Source organism: Poecile atricapillus, chromosome 13 (genome assembly GCF_030490865.1).
Source record: "Poecile atricapillus isolate bPoeAtr1 chromosome 13, bPoeAtr1.hap1, whole genome shotgun sequence".
In the NCBI taxonomy this organism is placed as follows: domain Eukaryota; kingdom Metazoa; phylum Chordata; class Aves; order Passeriformes; family Paridae; genus Poecile; species Poecile atricapillus.
Window position 1 is genome coordinate 9,575,125 of NC_081261.1, and position 20,562 is coordinate 9,595,686.

At 38.3% G+C, this 20,562-nt stretch overlaps 1 protein-coding gene across 3 annotated transcripts; it reads right to left on the bottom strand.

The window, feature by feature from the left end:
* Positions 1–830: 830 nt before the first annotated feature.
* Positions 831–20,490, bottom strand: DDX46 (DEAD-box helicase 46). Of its 3 annotated transcripts, none has more exons than XM_058848511.1 (24): positions 20,382–20,490; positions 17,888–18,070; positions 17,467–17,607; positions 16,454–16,571; positions 16,118–16,283; positions 15,666–15,817; positions 15,227–15,340; positions 14,463–14,628; positions 13,954–14,074; positions 13,476–13,651; positions 12,923–13,044; positions 12,081–12,159; positions 10,215–10,297; positions 9,201–9,365; positions 8,688–8,850; positions 7,639–7,832; positions 6,983–7,120; positions 6,189–6,338; positions 5,372–5,569; positions 4,593–4,811; positions 3,925–4,069; positions 3,258–3,331; positions 2,718–2,796; positions 831–1,770 (listed from the first exon to the last, which is right to left on the bottom strand). In XM_058848511.1, exons 1-23 carry the CDS (start codon positions 20,396–20,398, stop codon positions 2,749–2,751), a joined length of 3,132 nt encoding a protein of 1,043 aa, XP_058704494.1. In that variant the 5' UTR covers positions 20,399–20,490; the 3' UTR covers positions 831–1,770; positions 2,718–2,748. The 3 variants fall into 3 exon arrangements, with proteins under 3 accessions (XP_058704494.1, XP_058704493.1, XP_058704492.1); XM_058848510.1 differs by lacking the exon at positions 831–1,770 and adding an exon at positions 2,462–2,616; XM_058848509.1 differs by lacking the exon at positions 831–1,770 and having other exon boundaries at positions 2,462–2,796.
* Between the last annotated feature and the right edge of the window lie 72 nt (positions 20,491–20,562).

Sequence of the window (20,562 nt, forward strand, 5' to 3'; positions counted from 1 at the left end):
ATATTTAGTGTCTCCTGTTTTCCTAGCTAGGGCATTATTCCTTCATAATGGTGGTGGTTGGGGGGGCATGGAGAATGAGGGAGCTGGGCTGGGAGCAGGGGTCTCGTTCTGCCTCCCCTCCCTGGTGTGGGCTTGCTGCACGATGACACCACCACATTATGTAAAATGCAAGAAAAAACTCATTCATGATCCAGTGCTAAATACTCTTATCACTTACCTACCCAAAACATCACTGTTCACTCAAGTACTGAGAGCATAAAGGCAGCCTTGAAAGCTGGTAGCATTATCACCTGGGCAGGTAACAGAACAAGCTCTGCTTATGCGTATTTTAAAAAAAACAGAACAAAACAAAACCACACCATCCCTGTGTTTTCCCACAACTGGCAACATGAATCTGACCAGAGTAGATTCCCTGGAAAGCAGCCAAATCATGATATTTATAAAGATCTTGTCTATATCCATGGACACACTTGTGAAGATCTACATATAGTGGTTTTCATTATTAATTGTATCTTCTCCAAACTTTTATTCTCATCTTGTTTCCACTATTTTCCTGTGTATTTCTTAATTTGAGAGCTTCTTTTCCCTGGCTTTTATGTATTTTTCTCCTGTTTTCACATATCCAAACACCTTCACTGTGACTTTCTTAACTGAGTATGGGCTGTGTTGCATTGCATTTCCAGCACGAAAACAAAATGTACAAGCTGTTCTTCACATCACCCTTCTCCAAACACCGTGAGGTTAACTGTCATAGGAAAAAACACAGAAGCAATGCAGAAAAAAAAAAAAGCAATGCAGAAGACAGAGGAGCTGTTCAGAAAGACAGTTTCTGAAAAACATACATTGAAATTGCTTTTATTTTTGCTGGAATTAAAAAAACATAAGAATATTGACATTGCATTTAAAACCCCCAGGAAGTTAAAGATTATACATTTTTGCATCTTTGAAATCCAATAAACATGTCTCCATCATGCCTTTTATAGGAGATATCAATGTATGAACATTTTGAACCAAGATTTTTAAAGAAATTGTCAGGTTGTCCAAACTCCACAGTGCTCTTCATTAAATATACAAAACGTGTCATTCTTCTGGGAAGTGACACTGTCCAAAAGTTAGACAATTCAACAAAGAATTTTTAGGAAAGACATCAAACCCCAGTTCTTAAGGGAATGAAAACTGATGTATTTAAATGTAATCACAGAGTTTTAGCTTGGGATTTCTGTTTTGAGAAGTGTTACTTTGTGTGCTGCTCCTCCCTGCCCTACTCTTATGTATTAATACTGGCAAGTACTACATTAGGAGTGCTCTTATCCTAAAAGTAGACTGTTAAGCTGGTATAGTCATTCCTTTCCTTCTTCCCTGTACTGCAAATAAGGTACACTGACACGGTAACAGACAGTGGTAATGCAAACACAAAGAGTCACTTAAATTACCTGAAGTTTGGAAATAAAAGTTGCGAATTTATACAGCCATGATGCTGATTGTATGATTTGTCTTCACCAGGGTTAAAGCTGGTTACACAGCTGGTTTAAAATGACACATTTCTTCTCAATGTGTCAGGTAAGAAAAGCTTTCTAAGAAAGTCCTTTTCAAAGTCATCATCTTGAAAGTCTTGCAGCTGATAGAACGAGACAATTCAAATTGCTACTGCTTCAGCTCCAGACGAGCAGACGAGTTAAATGTTTAGGAGTAGAGTCCATCATGAATCCTACTGGTTATGGGGATGAGACCTCAAAAACATCAGTCTTGCCTGTCCCAGTAGCTTATTGACTGCAATGATAGTATTTGTGGAATTCGTTCATAAATATCACTATACATTTTTACTTAAAGCCATATCCTAACAGTAATAAAGATGACAATCCTGGGGGAACAATCACATTAAATGTATATATAAGAACATTATAAAAGAGTGACAAAGTTGTATTTCATTACAAAAGAGGTTTCTCCTTTTTTTTTCCTGACAATTCCTTTTTAAACTAAAACAGACTTTCATTCTTATGTCACCAAATGAGGAAAAAAAAATCAAATCCTAAAATTCTGATATTTAGAAAAAAAACAGGAAAACTACTGTCATACTACAAAACATTTCACTTTACAACAACCTCTAAGAGTTATCTATTACCTGGATGATAAAGAAAAATTGGGACATGAGAAGGATAAAATCTCAAAACAAGACCTCAAGTATTTTTGGATAAAATTCCCTACTCTGATGCAAGACTCTCTGACCTTAGGGGGACATTTGTACAGAGAATGACTGTGTGTGGAACCAGCCAGAGAGATGCTATGGATCAGGAGAAAAATCCTGACTTTATTTTGGTGTTTTATAATTTTTCCAGTATAAACTGATGTGTGAACCATTTCAACAATAAGAAGCAAGAAGCAGGTATATTCTAACAATTTCCAACATAAATCCCAACTTTCATTTTTCCAACAAAACTTTTGTTTATTTAACAGTACACTGTCAAAAAAATTAAAATCTGTTTATTTCATATTCTTTATGATGAAAAGTATATAAACTGCACTTTTAAATTAAATCAGGTTCTGCCCAAACTGATCTGCTTTAAGACTTATAACTTCAGTGGAGAAAATTAAGATGCTTCAGCAAGTATCAATTTTCTGTTAAAAAAAATGTCCGCAAGACAAAATAAAAAAATTTATTAATTTACAATAAGCAATGTAAACAGCAAAAACAACAGAAGCCACAAAGTTTCACGCACCAGCTGCTAGCAGACAGATAACTCCAAATGCTCATAGAACTTTGTATCTTCCTTTGTTGGTAGGTTGGTAAGAATTTTGCTGCAAATAAAGAAGATAATCACAGTTAAAAGCGAAGATAGATTAAATGAATTGCAATAAAATCCCACTAGGTTATTAACTGGGTATGATGTAAAACTACAGCAAACTAAATTTATCAACACATATAAAATATCAAAATGAGGGGGATAATTCTCCTCTCCCCTGCCTGACTGTGTTGAAATTAGGAAATTTATTGGGACCCAACTCGTTGAGAGCTCTTCATTCAAAAACCTCTGTCAATGTGTTATCTCCATCTGCTGGCTGATAGCAGCCGTGTTCTGGCTGATTAACCAGTCTCATGGATTTTTAGGCTGTTCAATAAAACAGTGGTTGTGAGATCTATAGGTCCCAGTCCCTGATATTAATAAAACCTTATGCCAGAGCGTAAACATTTGCAGAAGTCAATCTCATAAAGGACACATTAAGGCACTTTCCCCTTGTATTCTGGATATTGCACTCACCAATCTGATGAGCTCCTCTTTTATAAGTCGTGTGATTTCTGCCTTTGCTTTCTGTACAGCCAGTTCATTGGCACCTGAAGATAAAAATATGCATTTTAATCTTAAACACTTTCTGTATATGAAGCCTACAGCCTGTCCACTTTCAGAAGCAGAATAAAATTTGCTGAATATCCTCAGCTATTTGGTGAAAAACACTCTATTGTATAGACTACCAAAGCTTGACTCTCTTTTAAGGAAGGTATTCCAGTCATAAATGATACTGTTCAGAAATACGTAGGATTAGAGGCTTCTTGAGAAAAACTCAACCATTATGACATTTGCCAAGTTCTTGTTGTAGTAGTTGATGCAATTTCTTACACCTTTAACAGCCTAAACAGAATTCTCTTTCCTTCCTTATTTCACACTGGCACAGACCTCTTTGTGCTGATTCTTTTTCCTCTGTTCTCTCCTCCAAACTGACTTCATATGTTAGCTGTTGTTCAGTGGCAGGGGAGGAGAAGCCTCTCTGTGATCCCCATGGATCATTTGATAAGTGTATAAACAATTGCCAAGTAACTGAAGTGAGTCTTTAACTCAAGCGTCCAAACACCGACTACAGAAATTCCATGTCCAATTACAAAACTAGACTCATAGCTTTAAGAGAAACATTTATAAAAAGAATACATACTTTCTATAGCCAAATAAATCTTTCGTTCTCCTTCCTTGGGTTCTTTGCCTGGAGGGAAGTAAGTTCCCCTGATTGTAATGGCAGCTTCAGAATATTCACTGATTCTCTGCAGTGCTTCCTTGGAGGTAACTTTCCATCTGGCAGTCTGCAAGGTGAAGGATATGAAAGGATCAGCAAGGAGAAAGGCACCACACAAAATGGCAATCCATTAGTTCTGCCAGTGTGGGCAGAACCTCAAAGATAAATATAGGGAATTTGTACTTGATACTGTGAAATATAAATCCTCAAAATAATAGATGATGTAGATCAGAGCAGCAATATTCTGAACTGCAGAAATACTAAGGTACTAAAAAAAAGGGCAAAGAGCAGTCATGGCAGTAAAGCCTTTCCAAAAAACACCAGACACTGTCAGAGATCTGGATATTACAGAAGTGGGCAGAGGATGAAGAGGTTTTTGTCTGGTAACAAATACTTGTTTTTCTGATACTCTCTGGAATAAATCCAAAGCATAGCATTTTTATAACCTGAGAAGTAATCACAGTTGACGCAGTAATTTCAATTAGGTAAGATCAGAAATAAAGACATAATATTTTATTGGTGTAAGTATGAAGAGAGGTTTTGCTAAATAATGGTACCTTAAACTTGATTATAGCAAAATGGTTACTTGCCTGTGGGAAGTCATTGATCTCTAACTCTTCTTCATATCTCTTGAAGGATTCATTCTGTCCTCCATCCTGTTTCTCTTCTTCCTGCTTCTCTATGGGTACATAATTGAGCTTGGCATTGATTTTTTCAGCCAGTTGCTCTGCAATGGTCTTGGCAGACACAGTAGGAGCTTGAATTGTGCCTCCTCTCAGGATAGCATTTGTAGCCTGCTGCATCACATCCTGTAAAAGGACAGGTCTATACTGAGAACAAGGTAGCCAAAAAAAGTCCTATATAAACCAGTGAGAGTTTCATTAAAGCTCTCTATGTAATGTGATTATCTACATAACAAATACATTCTCCAGACTTCTTCTCCCTTCCTTCCTCTCAACAACTCCCTTCATACCTGCAAAGAAAAGATCTTTGTCATCTTTTGTACTTTCAGCCTAAAATATCTTTGGACATCCCAGAACAATTAAGCTCAGTCTAAACACATTGTACATCACACGTACACCTCATGCTTCAGCAGAGAAAAATGTTCTGCAACTCTGCCAAAGCTGACAAAACTAATTGTGTAATGTTATCAGTAATGAATTAACTTTGCCAGGGCAGACAAAGCATTTACAGTTATGTAGTAAGTCTTATAAACATATCAGCTCACTCACAAATACTATGTGAGTTAGCCCAGTCTAAATGAGATAAACAATGCAGTATGTTACTGAACATGAAATGGCAACCACAGAACAAAGAACTGAACAACCTCTATTAAAAAAGAATAAAATTGGTCTGCAAAGAGCCTGACCTTAAAGTGGAAGGGAACCATGACTTGTGCCTCTGCTCCAAGATTCTTCTGGGCATTGATTCTCAAGGCCAATCTTTTAGCAATTTCCAATTTTTCTGCATTCCCAGCTGATGGTGTAGGAGCATTTGATGTTCCTGGCGCTGCCATGTCTTTTACTCTTTTCTTTGAATTGAACATGCTTTCAATTTGTTCATCAATCTGAAGGAAATAACAATTATATGATCACTGCATTTACCACTATATAATCTTTTTATCATAAAGAAACAATAAGGGGCATTTAGTTCACATGTCTTTAAAGAAATTGATCTTGTATAAATGGTAGAAGCCTGTCCAAAACTACAGCTCAACAAAAGGATGATCTAATCAGGAAAAAGTCTGAACAGACTTTTTTTTTGTTTATTTGCAAGGTCACAAAAAGGAATCTATCCAACATTAAGAAAGGAATCTAGTAAGATTTAGAAATAGAAAATGCTACTATGTCTTTAAAGCACTTCAAATAAAATATGTTCGCAATTGAGGACCACAGTTTTCACTTATGCAAGATAAATATCCCAAATAATTGATGTGACTTTCATGTAATTACACTTATTATGTGCAAAATACCAGTAAATAAAAAAGAGACACTGAAGATCTTCCTAGATCTTGATCTTCATAGCTGTATCTCTATATTTGAACAATACATGCAGTCAGTAACAAAGGTCACTGAGTAACAGACATCCATACACTCTGCAAGGTATCATGGAACCTACTGGGGAAGAAAATCAAATGTATTGAGAAAATCCATAAGCAACTTAAAATCCTATTCCCAAGTGCTTACATCAACAGCTGTATCTTCATCATCTGAATCTTGCAAGCCAAGAGCTGCTTTTTGTAGCTTCTTTCTTTCATTAGCCAAAGCCTGTTCTGTTTCATCAAATTTAAAACCTTTGCCAGAGAATCCACTGCTTTTTTTAATCAATTTTCCCTCCTGAAAACAAAAACATCTATTATCATACTTAGGAGTTTCAAATCCTAGTTCTGACAGTCATAAAATAACTGTAAGATTATACAAATAATTTTGAAGTTCTTTAAAAAGCAAATCCTAGCACATTCATAAAATGCTCCAAATTTAAAAAGCTGCATTTCACAATGAAATGTAATAAAAAAACCCCCTGTGTTAATTCAGCAGAGACAGTACCCTACTGGGATTGTCTGTAAGTATACATTTTAAATGCTCTTCAAATGCAAAAAAAAACCCTCCATTTTTTTAATCAGAAAAACTCCAAAGTCACTCTTCTCAGCATGAGCGAGATCCTCTGATGATGAGCTCTAGAAATAATCATACAAATTCCTTAAAAAGGCTTCATTATCTCGTATGCAAATTTTATTGAAAGCCAAAGTGTCCCTCATGCCATAGGTATTTATTACATACCAGGTGACAGTATTTAAATTCTCAAGAACAGCTCTTTAAATGAAATTCAAGATCCCAATCTTGAGGTCACTGACACACTTAGCCAAGCACACACGTGTTCCCAGAGGTGACCCATGTGTGTACACTGGACAACTGGACACACATGCATACACAGGCATTAAACCTAGACAAACCCCCCTACTGAAGAAAGAATTACTTACAGCCTTCTGTTGGTCTTTGAAGTCAGCCCAGAGCTTCTCCAAATCAGTAGGAATTGGATTCCCAGACAATTCCAAAGCCTTAATGATATCACCAGCATAACGTGCCTGATCCTCAGTAATGAATGTATATGCATATCCCTGGTCAAAATTTATTTAAGAGACAATCAGGAAAAAGCTCTAAAGACTCTCTCTCTAAATTTATGGAAGCACCCTTGCACAGATGCTGATTTCTGGTCAATCAAAGTAACCATGGCAGTCATGCAATAACTCTTTTTTTAGTGGAAATGTAGAATGAATAATATGATTTCCCAGGAAGCTGGGATACAGAGGCAGACATCCAAATATACTAAACACTGAAATCTCTCCTTCCAACTAATGTTGTCATGGTTAAAAGTTTGAAAAGTTAAAATCTTATCAATTTAGTAGGGCACATGTCCAACACTGAAAAATACCACAACTTTCAGCCACAAGTGGGATTTAGAAGAACACTCAGACATCAGAAGAACACATAAGAGCCAAATTTCAGATTGCTAAAAACACTCTTCCCACCAACAACACAAACTACACCCTCTGTAGCTATCCCTTGGAGCAACTTCATCAAACAATAAAAGGAAAAATGCCAGCACTAACAAAACCAGGTAGCTGAGTGTACATACTTTATTGCCAGCTCGCCCAGTGCGGCCTGCTCGGTGCACATAGTCCTCATAATGGTTGGGACAGCTGTAATTGACCACCAGCATCAGCTGCTTCACATCCAAGCCCCTCGCTGCTACAGACGTGGCCACCAGAAGTTTGCAGGTTCCATTCTTGAAGTCATTAATGATGCTGTCCCTGTCATACTGATCAATACCTGCAAGACAAATCAGTTAATTATAAAAGTTCTGCTTTAAGTCACGAGAATGTGTACACAGGTCAAAATATCCTCCAACTTCAACCAACCAAAACCATAAGCAAATAAAACTTCAATACTTTCACAGTTTTGAAGGCAAATACATTAGCCAAAATAACCTCTATTATTTAGAATAATTTAATTTTTCAACTATCAAAAGATATTTTCCCCATACCAAGACCCTCAAAACGTTTTTTAATATTATTTTGTATTTTGTACTTCAGCTGAGACCTCATCTGGAGGCTTTGTGTGTTCTCTAAAGGCAACAGAAATCTCAGAAGAACAAGAATATTTTTCCCTCTTCCATTGCAGCATTCCTGCAGAACACTGATTTTGTAGTTATTCGTTTTACATAAAATGCTCTAAAAAATACTGTAAGTTTTAAAATACACTGGGATGGGACAGCATTGTAAAGAGATTTTTCTCCTCTTGCTACTTACATTCTATACTACTTGACAGAAGAAAAGTAAAGTGACAACTGCTGCTACTGTGGAATTTAAAATAAAAATATCAAGTGATACTCTCCCAATGGCACTCACTACAGTAATGAGGTGTTAACTCTCAGTAACAGCCCTCTTGCACAGACACAAGATCTGGCATCTGATGACATCTCACAGAGAACAATGAAGAGTAATTACACAAAATTATTGTGTCTATTTCAAATTAAGAGACAACTATCCTCCCCAATTACAAAGCAAAACCTGCTTATGAAGAAGCAATAATTGGTACTATACAGGAACTAAGTGATACTGGATACCAACACCCTAGCTATTAGCTATTACATAGTTAATATAAATCCTTAAATTTGAAGATTACCTCCATGAAGAGACAAGCAAGGATAAGAGGCCCTCATTAAATCTTTCAATAACCCATCAGCATGTTCTTGCTTATCTACAAATATGATAACGGATCCTTTCTCCTGATAATGTCCCAGTAGCTCCAGTAACTTCAGAAACTTGTTCTCCTCTTCTATGACAATCTAGAGAAAGACATACAAAAGCCAAGGAGAAAGAATATAATTTGTATCTTGAGTCATTAAACACATCTGGAGCATACAGAAGTAAAAATCAGGAACAGGAGATAGCTTTTTCAGGCTGTTCCCACAGCTAGTGGTAAAAGAGCTGTTCAGCTTAGTACTACAGACCAACTTCAAAAATCACACTCATTTGCAGATTAGGGTGTTGATCTGTTCTAAGTTAATTTTTAATAAAGCCACTGAACTTCTAAAAAGAAAAGCTCTGTGGGTATATTGGTTTATATTCAACATTCCAGGGAACAATCTTCTGTGAGCAAATGAGAAGATCAGTGAGGCAGATGTATCATACTCACCACGTGTTGCTCCACATCAGAACAGACAACGCTTCTGCCTCCAACCTGCACCTCTATAGGTTTACTGAGGATCCTGCGAGCCAGGGCCTCCATAGCTCTGGGAAAAGTAGCAGAGAACATGACAGTCTGACGGTCAGGCCTGACGTTGTCTACAATGCGCATAACCTGTGGTGAGAGAACGTTTCCTGTTAATATCCAAGTGCTGTAACTCAATTTCACACGCATACAAAGCTGTCGCCTTTAAAGTCAAGTGGTATCTGCACCTCACAGACTACAAAACATTCTTTACAGATTTCCTCTTGGCACCAAGCTGCTGGCATTGGAAGACAGGCAAAACTTGCTGGATTCAGAAGGAGGTTGCATGGCAATATGCAATCCGGCAGCAGCTCAGCAAAATTCCTAGGAAATGCAGCAGAAATCCTACAGTTCAAGAAACAAATAAAAGGAATTTTCCTAGTTTTGGAGAACAGTATAGCCCGTGACAACTGAAAGAGCCCTGGATGTCCAAAGCTCTCAGCAAGTAATTATTCAGCAGCATTTCCAACATTTTGTTTTTATCTCTTGCCAAGAGATAAACACTTTATAAACAGACTATAACTACCAACACAACACCTGTATCAAGGAAGTACACAAGGATACAATATGGCCACAAGTACTCAAAGTGAGTGTGTAAAACATCCTGTGTATTAGAGAAAAATCTAAGCCATACAGGAATTTGTTGAAAGCAAAACACTGAATCACAGAATGGTCTGGGTTGGAAGGGACCTTAAAGATCATCCATTTCCAATCCCTTGCCAAGGGCACAGATACCTTCCACTAGATATGAGGATAACGTGATGCTATAATAATGTGGTAATAAATGTGAGAGTAATAGACAGAGTCAGCTTAAACTGCCGCCCATATGCAGCACATCCTTTTGAACACCCACAGGCAGTGTAGCAATAACGTAGTGTTACAAAATCCTTGATGTGAGAAACAGCATCTTTTGGCACCATCCCTCATGTCATGAATTACCTGAGGCTCAAACCCCATGTCAAACATTCTGTCAGCTTCATCAAGTACAACGTAAGTGACTCTACGGAGGTTTGTCACCCGACCTATGAAAGGAGAGGAAAAAACACATGGGAAACAAAATCAAATGGAAATCTAGTTTCCCTTAGGAATATTTTTTTTAAATGTTATATAGTCTCACTATCGGCTAACAAAAACATTAATTAATTTTTAAAAAAATTCACTAAAAGTGAATTTTAATGTTCACACTTTAATCACACATACATTCTGGGAAATGTGTAAGTATGCACAAGGCCCTTTTAGTTTGCCAAACTCTTCTCTTGCATACCATCACAGGGCCAGAAGAACCTGTAAAATTCAGAAAACTGCCCTCGCCAAAACACATCATAAAACTAAGACTGAGCTGAAGCAAGGAGCCACATCAGCCAGTATCTGACAGCGGCACCTAGAAAAGAACATATTAGAGATTACAGCGCATGTGTGGAAGGCAAAGCCCAGTGCTAACTGCTGCAGCCTCAGGAAATTCCTTTATACACAATCTGTAGTGCTTCCTTGGAACTAAGAATAACTATTGAGGGTAACCATACTAGTTCTAGATCACTGCTAATAATAGGCATAAAACAGAATAAGCAGTCTTTTCAAAATGACTATATGAAGATTAAAACCTACCCAGCAATACTACTGAATTTAAAATCAAGAACCACCCCAAACTCTGGGACAGGTTGAAATAAAATAAGTAAGTTGTGTTTCTGTGAACGTTTTGAACTTATTATGGACAGGCTAACTAGCACCCTTCCCAAACTGTGAAGAGATTCCCTTTCATGAGAAGGATTTAACTCAAGGATTTTAGAACCATACTCTCAAACAATATAGAAGCATTCAGTTCCACACAACTGTGGAATGTCACTGCCAAATGCTCTCTGAATGGAGCAGATTTGTCCTATTTTCTACAACTATCACTCAGATTTCTGCCTATGAAACTACAGAAGAACTTGGTCCTCTCAGCTTCAGCAAATTGTAGCTGAACCCTCAAATTATTTAAGACATTATGCACTGCATTTTTTAAGATACGGAATTCATACTTAAGGAACAAAGTATTCCTTATATCTACGTATCTATTTAACATCTCAACACTTTCATCCCCAAATAATAACTTTGTAAAATTACTTGGGAACAGCATTAATGTACCTACCTTTGACGATTTAAGTCTTGGAAGCCCAGTTCTATATGTCTTGAAGGTACTTTTTTCACAGAAGTTAAATAATGTCAACAGTTTAGTAGAGGTTTTGATGTGGAATAATTTAATAATAAAACTTTATCTAACAAGCATGCAATGGTTACACTAGGACAAAACCTCTTAAAGCTGCAGTGGCTCAGTTTAATCAATCTGAATATTTGATAAAAGGTCACTTCTTTTATTTCTGAGCAGGTATTAAGGGAGGGCTTCTTTGTTTTTTAAAGCCAACAGATAAAGGCAGTCAGATGCTCTTGTAAAGCAGGGAACTGCTGAGCTACCCTAACGCAGATAACAGGTCAATGGGCAGACAAAATAAGCAACTGTTACGTAACCTTTATCTAAATTACTCCAAGTTAAAAAATTTGGACCAGCACATTTCAAGTTTAGCAATGATAAGCATTCTCAAAAACTCTACAAGAATGTAGTATTTCCTGTCCTCCCAAAAAAAGTCAAATCAATATATGCTTAAACATATTATTAGTACTATATATTCTAACAGCTATATAGTGCAGCCTGAAGAGATATAAGAAAATTCCATAAGACCATTTATCAAAATACATGATCTTTTGAATTTGTTAGAATTACACAACAAATGTAAAAAAGTTCTCCAAAGGAAAAGGTTTTCTACTCACCATTGTTAGCTGCTAACATGTCAATCATACGTCCAGGTGTGCAAACAATAATTTCAGCACCTCTTTTGAGTTCAGCTATCTGATTTCAAAACACAGTAAACAATCTATTAGTTCTTGCTTTGTGATTTCTTTCAGGGTTTTTAAACATATATCACCTTGCAAAAAAGAAAACCACCTACACTGTAATACAGCTAACAGTGTGAATTATGTAAAGATTTTAATTAGCAAATTCTTCAAGTCTTTGGAAAACTTTGCTTCCAAAAAGAGTAACCCCTGAAGTCTGAAGTGAAGTAGCTTTAATGAGGATATGACTTCATCACAGTTAAGAGCCTGTAAGAAATGTCAGTGTTACATCAGGAACAAGTGATAGTAGACACACAGATGGTTACTCCTGTTGTTTCCATAAATGAGTGGGGTTGAGGTATGGAAAACCTTGTAATTAATTCCTAAGTTACTTCAAGATACACTATTTGATAATGCAATAAACCAATGTTACCATTTTCTGGCTTTTGTTATCTTAAGAGGAACTCTCAGAAAAATATAGCTTCTTAGTAACTTTCAAACTATTATAACCCACTAATAACACAGTTTTAATTTAATGCTCAGTACATACATAAAGAGAAACAGTCTGAAATTTTAAGGATCGTGTCTGAGACTTTCCAGAATCATTATTGTTTAAGGCAAAGCTTTTTGCAATACTATGATTCCCAAAGAGAAAATCCGTAACGAAGACTGCAAATGTACTGGATTAATGGAAAAGAAAAGGCAACTAATTTTGCTGCATGAGAAACATTAATAAAGCCCAAGTATTCTTTGACAAGGCAGGCATGTGTTTTCCATACCTGTTCACTGATTCCTGTTCCTCCATAAACACAGACAACTCGAAGCCCAAGTGTCTTTGAGAATTTCTTGCACTCCTTGGTAATCTGCAAAGCCAACTCACGTGTAGGTGTCATAATGACAGCTGAAAAGCAAAACATTTTCATCATACATTGCAATATAAGAGATGTAATTTCCACAATATAAATTAACCTTTTGTAATGATGTTTACAGCAATTTACTTCCTATTTTTAAGAAGGTAATTTCAAGGAAAAGATAACTGAGACATTATGAGGAAGGAGTGGAAATCTGGTCCAAGTGTAAAAATCAGTAGTAAGGTCTCCCAGATACGTGGACATGGGAGAGCTCCTAAAACAACATGAGGTAGCAAAATGAACACAAAACAACATTAAAGAGCATGGTGATCTTTAACTAAAAAAAAAAAAAGCCACTTATCAATGGACATTACTGAGTGCTTCTCCCCATAACCAAGCAAAAAAACTGAAATCCCATCTAAAGCAAATACTTGAGGTTATATTTATTTAAACAGTAACTTTGAAAATACAATATTTTTACCTATGGGACCTTCTCCTTCTTCTAATGCTCTCTGATCCATAATGTGTCTGAACATTGGCAATAGAAATGCAATAGTTTTGCCACTTCCTGTTTTGGCAATGCCAATCAAATCCCGTCCATTCATAATTGCTGGGATAGCCTGGGTTTGAATCGGAGTGGGCTTTTCATAACCATGTCTTCAAGAAGGAAAAAAAATATTTTAAAAACAAAACAGAATTTAGGAAGTTATGCTAAACTTTTTTTACATATTCATATCAGTGCCATTCAAAAAATACAGATCAAAAAGAGCAGCAAAAGCACAATACAAATGGCAGAGAATAGTTAGTAACAATAATTCAACAGTGAGTGATAAACACTGATGATTACAGACATGGACATATAGCAGTATGCAGCAAAGTAAAAGGTCCTTCTCGTGAACATAGGACAGAACACAGAGAGAAAAATCAAAGATGATACAATTCATAAAGTGCTTGCTTACTTTTTGAGGGCAGTGAGAATCTTCATGGAAATACCACATTGTACCCAGGTTTTTATTGGTTTGGGGCAGCCTTTTCCCTTGACTGTAATTCCCTCCAGCTCCAGCCTGTACACATTTACCTCTGAAACAGAGTTTACCTTTTAACAGAGTCAAACTTGACACTTCTCTACTACCCTGATTAAAAAAACTCTTGCTTTGTCTCTTAACACGAAATACTAATTTTATCACTCCCAGAAAAACAGCTTTTTGCTGTTACACATAAAGCTTTTTGCTTGTTACACATAAACACAGGAGTTAACTTGAAAGGACTTGGGTTAATGTTCCAAAGCCTCATATATAATTATAGTAAGTTATCAACAGTAGGGATGCACCTGATTTAACACTTTTCTATATCAAGTCGCTCCAAATGCTTTTTGTATTCCAAAGCATTTGCTGTTCCTCAGCACACTGAAATCCACAGTTCTTTTCTTCAACAGTACCCAACATGTTCTAGTTGGATTTGTATTTACCTTCTTGAGTCATTTTAGCTAGTTCTGGTACTTCAACATAGAAGTTTTTCCTGAAAGGTTCATATTCTATCTTTCCATGATCCACTGGTTCTAGCAGCTTTCTCTGCTTGGTCTGATAGCCAGTCAGGGCAGTCTGAAGATCAACTTCCTCCTCTTCTGAGGAATACTGCAGAGATCACATTTTTTTTGTATATTAGGATTAAGAATTATGAAGGTGTTTGGCTTTTTTCATTTATAGTGAAACTATTCAGAAGCAGCAGGTACTTCTGTATTAGACCTGAAACTGAAGATCTGCTCTCAACTTCAGAGTTGCAATTGTTCCTTCCCCTAATTCTTTCATATGTTTCTCCCAAACATTAAATCACCATGCTGTGTGTCACTTTCCCAACTTTACCAATAGCAACTAGCAGCCCATTCAGAAATAACCACTGCCATACAGAAGAAACAGTAAGAGGAAATTAAGAGAAAGCAGCCAGCCAGCAGACTGGTGTCCTACTGCAGCCACAGCTCTGACAGATGTCCCTACCTCAGCTGTGAAGGAGCACCACTAACACTGGAACTGCAGGAAGAGAGCATGACCTGAAGTGGCTGAGCTCCAGGGACTGTAGGGTATTGAAACTGTGACTCAGGCAAGGCTGTCCCTCCAGAGCAGCAAAATACCCACACCCTTCACAGCTCCTCAGGCCAAACACCACACACAACCACAGGAAGCAAGAACAGGCACTTTGCCTGCTCACAAGAGAAATACAAAACATCTCCATTACCTCCATTGCATCTTGGTCATTCTCCATGAGCTCCCCTTTCTTCTTTTCTGACTCAGCAGCTGCCTTTTTGGTTGTCACCACAGTTACCACCTTGGTAACAGTTGGTCCAGTTTTCTATAAAAAATTGTAAAAAAACCCCATTATTGTATAAAACAAAACCCATCCTGTAAAAAACATATAGAATATTTGTACTTCTGGATACATTATGCTAAGCATTTTTATTTCCCACTTCCCTCAGTGAAATTTTATCAGAATAATGCTTAATAAACAGTTTCATAAAACCACCAGGAAATGAAAGTTAAAGCAAACACAAATTAAGTGCATATAATTTCTTGCTTTTTTGCATTTTCCCCCATTTTTTTCCCAAACCATTTTACTATTAAAACACAAAGTTATCTTTGTCTTTTAAAAGCAAGAAATCTTTGACAAGTGATTTTACCTTTTCACTCCCACCTCCACCTTTCACACTTCTCATATTGAACTTCTTGACCTCTTCTTTTACTTCTTCCATATAAGCATCTAAAGGATCTAACTCCTCATCTTCAACCTCATTGCCTTCTTTTTCTCCTTCTGCAGTTTCCTCTTCATCATCTAGTAAGAGTGAAAAAGATGAGGATAAAAGACAGGGAAACACAGAAGTCCTTACATGTGTCAAATTATTGTCCACCCAAATAATTACAACCCTGTTTATTACTATGGAATTTTTCTTCACACAAATCTCTCCAGCTGGTTTATCAAGAATGTATCTTAAACCATTTGACACCATGACCAGATTTAGGCTTTGTTATTTTACAGTTTACATTATGAGGAGTAATTAGATGCTTTAAAGAATTGCAATAAAAATATTACTAGGAACAAAAGAATTCTGTTATATACAAAGAGGTTAAATACCATCATCATCTTCTAAACTCCATTTTTTCCCCTGTTTCATCTCTTCAATTTCTTTTTTTAGCTCTCCTATGTTTTCCATTGCCTTCTTCCGTTGTTCTTCCCTCCATTTCTCCACTCTTTCTTTTCGTTTTCTCATTTCTTCTTCTAGTTTGTTCTGATCAAAATTCTATAACAAAAAACAACCAAAAAGTGAAAATTAACGGCCACTGGCTTTAGCCTATGCTTCTTTAAACAAATGTAACTATTGAGTAAGCAAGCTATAGGAGACTGGACATCCACAAATTTCCTGGCTTAAATTCTTTATCTTTTAAATTTACAAGCGTTAGAAATCTCTACCTCAGTGGCCACAGCATTTGTAGTAGCATCTTTATCCTTCTCTTCCTCCTTGTCATCTTTGTCTTTTTTCTTTTCTTTGGAAACCTCCACACCTTCTGTCTTTTCTTTAGATCTTGATCTGAAAGGTAAGATCAAAAGCTTATTAGAACATTACAGCTTTTCTCAGGGGGAGGATACATATATGCTGGACAGAAACAGAACTATAATCACCCTGACAGCTTTTTGAACACCTCAGAAAACACACTGCTTCCCAGACAATCTTTCCATGACAATATATCTTCCTTTAACTACCAGTAATGTAGACTCTAACCCAATCCACCGATTCACGTACTTTTCTCATTTCTTTGTAGACTTCATTTTCAGAGCTCTTACAATTGATACTCCAGTTGTTCTGCACTTTATTTTACACTTCCATTAAGTCAGCATTTAGAAAAGAAATAGAACAAATTCCCATTTGTAGAATTTCTAGAGAAAGGTAAAGTGATCTAGCATCTTGCCATGGAAATGTGAGTGTCCCCCTAAACACACTGCCCTGGCTGACAGACAAAAGCCCTTCTCCCTGGGAAAAGCTACTCATGTAATGCAAATTTAATAGGCAGACTTGCACTGAATACAAAACCCATTTATCACAGGTTTTATTATCCTTGCTTCCAATTTAAAAGAAAGCATCTAAATCAAATTTGCACTAGCTTATGACAATAAATATAAAATTCCCATTAGCTAATTAAATATAATTAAGCTTTTTTTATGTTTTCTAATGCAAAACATACACTTATTACCAAAGCCTTTGTGATCCCAGCTTGTCACGATTTCTAGAGTGTCATCACTAAACTGTATCCTACTTGGTCTGGATACAGACTGCTGTTACCCTTTACAGACTTCCCACTCATTTTACAGCAGTCTGATTATATGCTGTTTGCAATTGTATCTGAAAACCTTATCAAGATATATTTAAAAGAGAATGACCTGCAGTAAGCTTTTACACATTTCTGAAGCCAAGAACACAAGAATACCTGTTTTCTGTTTTCCTGTTCTTGCTTGGACTGGAGGATCGAGACCGTCTCCCTCTACTCCTGCTCCTGGAACGCCTCCTCTCTCGGCTCCGGGATCGTCTTCTCTCTCGGCTCCGTTCCCTTTCTCTACTCCTTGAACGTCTGACATGCAACAAAATTGTCTTTACTTAGGACATGCTCATCGTATAACTTTAGTCTTCCATTGAGGAACAGGTTGTAGAAGGAACCCACCAATCATCAAGACCACTAAGAACTTACAAACTCCAGCACCAGCAAGCCAAGAAAGCATTTAATAAGCAAAAAGCCTTAAGCATATTAAAATCCATCAAAGACATCAGCAAAGTAACTAACTGGAATGGGAGAACTTCAATACTCAGAGGACAGGCATCTTTAGATACTTTGACTGGAGCTGATGTCATACCTTTGACGCTTTCTGTCCCGTGAGCGAGACCTTCTCTTGTCCCTGCTGCGTGACCTCTCCCGTCTGCGATCCCGATCCCGGCTCCTGGAGCGCCTGTCCTCACGTTTCCTCTTGTCTGATGGGGAGCGACTCCTGGAACGGCTCCCGGAGCGGCCCCGGGATGCAGAGCGCTTCCGATAATGCCTGCATGGCACAGTCACAGATGGTGAGCACCAGAACCATGTGCAGTTAAAGGGTGTTTGTCACGTGGTCAAGCAAGCAAAAAACATTATCTCAATTTCATGGACTTTTTAAATGTCTAAACTTTTGTAATCATCTGCCAAACTGATTAATACTCATACTATATGTATAATATACGTAATATGCATATACACTCTTAATGACACTGAAATTAGAAGGATTATTTGGTCAGAGTTTTCTTTTAGTTTTAGAGTACTATTATAAGCACATCATTAGAACACCAGAACATCAAGAACAATTTCTTTTTCAGAAATCCACCGATTTCCATTTTATATATAGGAAAAACTGAAGGCTCTCTGAAGCTATCCCAAAATCTTTCAAGCAAACAAAACTCTCTTCATTACTTTTTATACAATAAAAATTTACCCATGTAAGGTAAGTAAATATACCTCTGCTCAATGGGAAAGCTGTCAGACTGGAATTAAAGAAACATAAACCCCTGAGGATGTGACACAGCTGTGGTCAATTACCATGCCAACATCAATAGAAATTCTGTAACATCAAACATCACAACAGAAGCTGCCAGAAGTCAGCAAGGCTTGAGGGGTTTGTGATGGAGATGGGTGCCTCCTCTCCTTCCCTCATTAATGCTCTTATCCCAACCACACTGTGGGGCAGAGGAGAGCTTGGCATTTTCTAGGAAATTCTTCAGCTGATTGTAGAAGTCACAGAGGAACCTTGACTGTGACCATTTCTTCTTCCCTCAATCCCAGATTTGCAGTTACCATGCCAGAATAATTCCCTTAATAATTCACTGTCCTGTGGCTCAGGACCAACAGAGCCTTTCTCCTAATAAGCCCAGTACTAATGCTTGAGAAGCAGGAAGAACCATAGAAGGCAAGACTTTAAGGCCCCCAAGTACTGTTTCACTTCTATGGTAGTGTTAAAATAGTTCAGTTCCAAAAATAGCAGCATATTTATATTTAGTCTATGTTATGTGATATATTTAGGTACCACGTGCACCTGGAGTTAGTACAGTAGTATATACCCACATCCTGCCTATCAGCAGGATAACTGACTGCAAAGAATGTCTGTCAGCATTGACATTTTTAATTTATTTTCCATCTCCATCAAAAAATGCCAAGGGATCTGTTCTATACTTCGTCTTTTTGTTTTAGAGAACTACTTTTTTTTTTTATTTTTTTTTCCTCTATACTGTGCAATAAAGCAAAAAAAAAGATTATTTCAGGTTACAGAAGCCTCAGTGTGAGGAACATTTCTTCACACCAACCCCAGCACATACAGCCCCCACTCATCATTCACTCTCTTACCATTTCTTCCCTTTTAAAACTTTTGTTTTTGTATGTTAAAACAGAAAATTAATACATTTAACATTATTTTTAGCCCAAACAGAAGAACCTTGCCATCTTCAGCAGAGAAGCAATACTCTGACAAGCAACGGAGTCCTGCTAACTGGAGTGCCAGAGCTTGGCTTTCAGTTCAGGGGGCTCTAATGGTGCCCTGTACTGCCCACTGCTGCCCCCGGTCATCTGAAGCTAATTTAGATAGATCTGTCAGAGTGCCCACCTCTGCACTAGATCACTGATTGGAGCCCAAGATGGTTGTAAAAATTTCAAGTTATCTGTCTCCCTCGGTGTAAATCTCCGTTATGGACCTGAGAGCTGTTACAGTGTAGTACAACTGCATGTGGGGACTGTCTCGTCAGCTTTAGTGTTAAAATCTAATTAAACTACGAGACAGAGGCATATGCCCGATAGCGCTTGCAAATCGTGGAATCTGTATAAAGCCTGATAGGTGTGAGCAGCTCCATATCATGTGGAGCACAAGCTTGGCCCGAGACACACGCAGCACAGGGGCACATTACTATAGAGCTTGTTACATCTCTAATCAGTCTTTTTATCAGCTGTAAGAGCAAAAGATACGCGATCCTGCATAAATACAAAACGCACAAGCAAAAACATCTAAACCAAGTTAATCCCCCTATCTGGCTAATTACGGCATTTTGGAACAAGCCCGCGAAGGCCGGAGGTGCTCCGAGAGCAGCAGGGTCGGTGCCGGTGAATCCCGGCAACTCGGCCGGGGCGCTGGAGCTCTCGGCCCCGAGTTCCCGGCCCTGTCCTTAGGTCCGGCTCCAGGCCCGGGCCCTGCGTGGCGGCCTCAGCGCACCCGCCGGCCGGGAGAGCCCGCGCCACCCTTTGTTCCCCTCACGGCCACCTCCCCGCGCCACGATCCCCGAGCGAGCCGCGATCCCCGAGCGCGCCGCGATCCCCGGGCGGCGGCGCCGCTCCCTCACCTGGACTCGCGGCCCATGGCGGCGGCGCTCCCGCTACACGGCGGCGGCCATTCCGCGCCCGCACGGCGAGAGCCCGGCCGGCAGCACCGCCCCTTCCGGCCGCGGCCGCGCCGGCGCACCCCGGCGGGCGGAGGGCGCAGCGCCGCCCCGGGCCCGGGAACACAGGCCGCCCCCACTCAGC